The following is a 2,500-nucleotide window of genomic DNA, read 5'->3' on the forward strand; positions in this document are numbered from 1 at the left end:
GACTCCTCTGACCCCTTCATCCGGTTGGATGTGGTTCCAGATCTGACACAGATGAGCCAACGAGAAAGGCTGACGGTCTAATTAATCCCACCCCCTTTTAAATATAGGGTAACGATGCACCACCACCCCGTAAGAGCTGTCCATCCCCCCCCCCCCCCCCCCGCCCAAGATCTTAAACCCAGCATCTCTTCACTAATAAAAACAGAGCTAATAAAAGCAGAACTAAGACTGACCTGTTTTACGGCAGTACCGCTTAATGTGAGCGTTAAGGTAAAGTAAAGTACAGCCTGAAAATCGAACTCAGTTTCCGCAACAAACTGAGACATGGGCGGGTGCCAGTCGGCGCGTGAGAGGGATTGGTTGGGGTTTGTTTCGATTTGGTAAAAAAAAAACACGGCGTCATTGGTCCAATGTCTGTCGGACCAATGACGCGATGCCACGACGTGTTCTCCTCTTACTCCTCCAGTCTCTCCGGGGTCCCCCAGCTGCGGTCGGGGCGCAGGTCCCCGTGGCCCCGATGCAGCAGGCTCCCCTTCAGCGGGGCCGAGATGAGGGCCGAGGGCAGAGCGGGGGCCGGAGCCCGGCTCTGGGACGGGGGTCCGGAGCCGGGGCCCACGGGGCCCACGGGCCACGGGGCCGGAGGCCGGGAGGGTCGGGACACAGAGGCTGGCGGGGAACCAGCCCACGGCCAGGGTCCGGTGGTTCTGGCCCTTCCACTCGCACAGCTCCAACCTGCACGGGGCCAAAGGTCAAAGGTCAGTGTATAGGGTCAAAGGTCAGTGTATAGGGTCAAAGGTCAGTGTATAGGGTCAAAGGGGTAGATGGGCCGCGCATGCCCTGTGAGCCAGCGCTCTGGTGCTTCGTACAACACCTCTCTCCTGAACGTGTCCCCTAATTACAGTTTAAGTTTGTTATGCAGATATGTTAACCAGAAACGATATCGGTGAAATCTCAGAGTCAGGGCCTCGTAGTTCAAGTCCCACGTTTAACAAAGGACAACGTGTTTTTTTTCTCTCTCTCTCTCTCTCTCTCTCTCTCTCTCTCTCTCTCTCTCTCTCTCTCTCTCTCTCTCTCTCTCTCTCTCTCTCTCTCTCTCTCTCTCTCTCCTCTCTCTCTCTCTCTCACTCACTCACTCACTCACTCACATCACTCACTCACTCACTCACTCACTCACTCACTCACTCACGACTCACTCACTCACTCACTCACTCACTCACTCACTCACTCACTCACTCACTCACTCACTCACTCACTCACTCGTGGTCCTCTCACCCGTGCTCTATGACGGTCACCATGTCGTTGGTCTGAAGAGGCAGCTTCCTGGGCTCGTTGAAGTCCCGGGTGGCCTGCACCTCCATTGGTCGAGCCTGCAGACGGTATGGCGGAATGGGAGAGGAAGGAATGAACAGAAACAGAAAACTACTGAGGTTGCTAGCTCAACTTTGAACTCACAGAAGAAGAGGTTTAACGGTGCCTTTGAGGCAAGGCACTGACCTTACTGCTTTGGTCAAGGGCAGATAGAGAGAGAGAGAGAGAGAGAGGGAGAGGGAGGGGGAGAGGGAGAGGGAGAGGGAGAGGGAGAGAATGGGTATGTGGGTATACTAGTCAAACATGTCGGGGTATGTTAGTGTTTGACCCTAAGAGGTGTGTGTGTGTGTGTGTGTGTGTTCCCCTAAGGTGTGTGTGCGTGCGACCGTAAGGTGGTTGTGGACTTGTGTGTGTGCTTGTGACCCCAAGAGGTGTGTGTGTGCGTGTGCGTGCCTGCATGTTTGTGCGTGCATGCATCTTTGTGTGTGTGTGTGTGTGTGTTTCCCTAAGGTGTGTGTGCGTGCGACCGTAAGGTGGTTGTGTGTGTGTGTGTGCTTGTGACCCCAAGAGGTGTGTGTGTGCGTGTGCGTGCCTGCATGTTTGTGCGTGCGTGCATCTTTGTGTGTGTGTGTGCGCGATTGTGTGCGTCCCCTGACCTCGGCCACCAGTGTGGTGAGCTGGGAGAAGTTGGGCCTGTCGGCGGGGCTGCAGGCCCAGCACCTCCTCATGACTAGGTACACTTCCTGGGGGCAGTCCTGAGGCCGCGCCAGGCGCTCGCCCTCCCGCTCCACGCGCCACAGGATCTGGACCACGTGAACACAACCCACACACCCGTCAGCACAATACGGTTCATATGATTCATCATCATTAATTATATTCGTTTTTATTATAGTATATCATGTTAACATTATAATATATGTTTTAGATTATTGTAACTTATAGAAGCTTATTTTTTTTACAACTTATTGCCTTATTGTCTATAGGGAACGTATTCCAAGCAGGATACTAGCTTGAAGTGCTTCAGGGAACGTTTTATATATGTTTCAAAAGGTGAAACAAATAAAAAGGAAAAAAGCATTTTTTTTTAGAGACATTAAAAGAGACGTTAGAATCTGCAGAAGCGCACTAACTCATTGCACACATTCGAAGGTCGGCGATTGCACAACAACAGGGAAGCTGTGTGTTGGTTGCT

At 52.6% G+C, this 2,500-nt stretch overlaps 2 protein-coding genes across 2 annotated transcripts in view; both read right to left on the minus strand.

Moving 5' to 3' along the window:
- Positions 1 to 19: 19 nt before the first annotated feature.
- On the minus strand, positions 20 to 2,146 carry LOC132475602 (uncharacterized). Its single transcript, XM_060076830.1, has 3 exons — positions 1,965 to 2,146; positions 1,273 to 1,367; positions 20 to 732 (listed from the first exon to the last, which is right to left on the minus strand). Exons 1-3 carry the CDS (start codon positions 2,034 to 2,036, stop codon positions 78 to 80), a joined length of 822 nt encoding a protein of 273 aa, XP_059932813.1. The 5' UTR covers positions 2,037 to 2,146; the 3' UTR covers positions 20 to 77.
- Positions 2,147 to 2,299: 153 nt separating this feature from the next.
- Positions 2,300 to 2,500, minus strand: part of LOC132475583 (activated CDC42 kinase 1-like) — an 8,555-nt gene continuing 8,354 nt past the window's right edge. Inside the window, exon 7 of the mRNA XM_060076799.1 lies at positions 2,300 to 2,500. This exon is cut by the window's right edge and continues 252 nt beyond it. Coding sequence (XP_059932782.1) covers positions 2,434 to 2,500 — 67 coding nt within the window. The 3' untranslated portion in view covers positions 2,300 to 2,433.

The sequence above is a fragment of the Gadus macrocephalus genome, chromosome 17 (assembly GCF_031168955.1).
Source record: "Gadus macrocephalus chromosome 17, ASM3116895v1".
NCBI classification, from domain to species: Eukaryota; Metazoa; Chordata; class Actinopteri; order Gadiformes; family Gadidae; genus Gadus; species Gadus macrocephalus.

Bases quoted from the DNA above. Each gene is read 5' to 3' on its own strand.
- LOC132475602 (XM_060076830.1), bottom strand. From the start codon at position 2,036: ATGAGGAGGTGCTGGGCCTGCAGCCCCGCCGACAGGCCCAACTTCTCC. The intron at 1,368-1,964 runs GTCAGGGGACGC...TACCGTCTGCAG, and splicing joins TCACCACACTGGTGGCCGAG to GCTCGACCAATGGAGGTGCA. The intron at 733-1,272 runs GTGAGAGGACCA...GGCCCCGTGCAG, and splicing joins GTGACCGTCATAGAGCACGG to GTTGGAGCTGTGCGAGTGGA.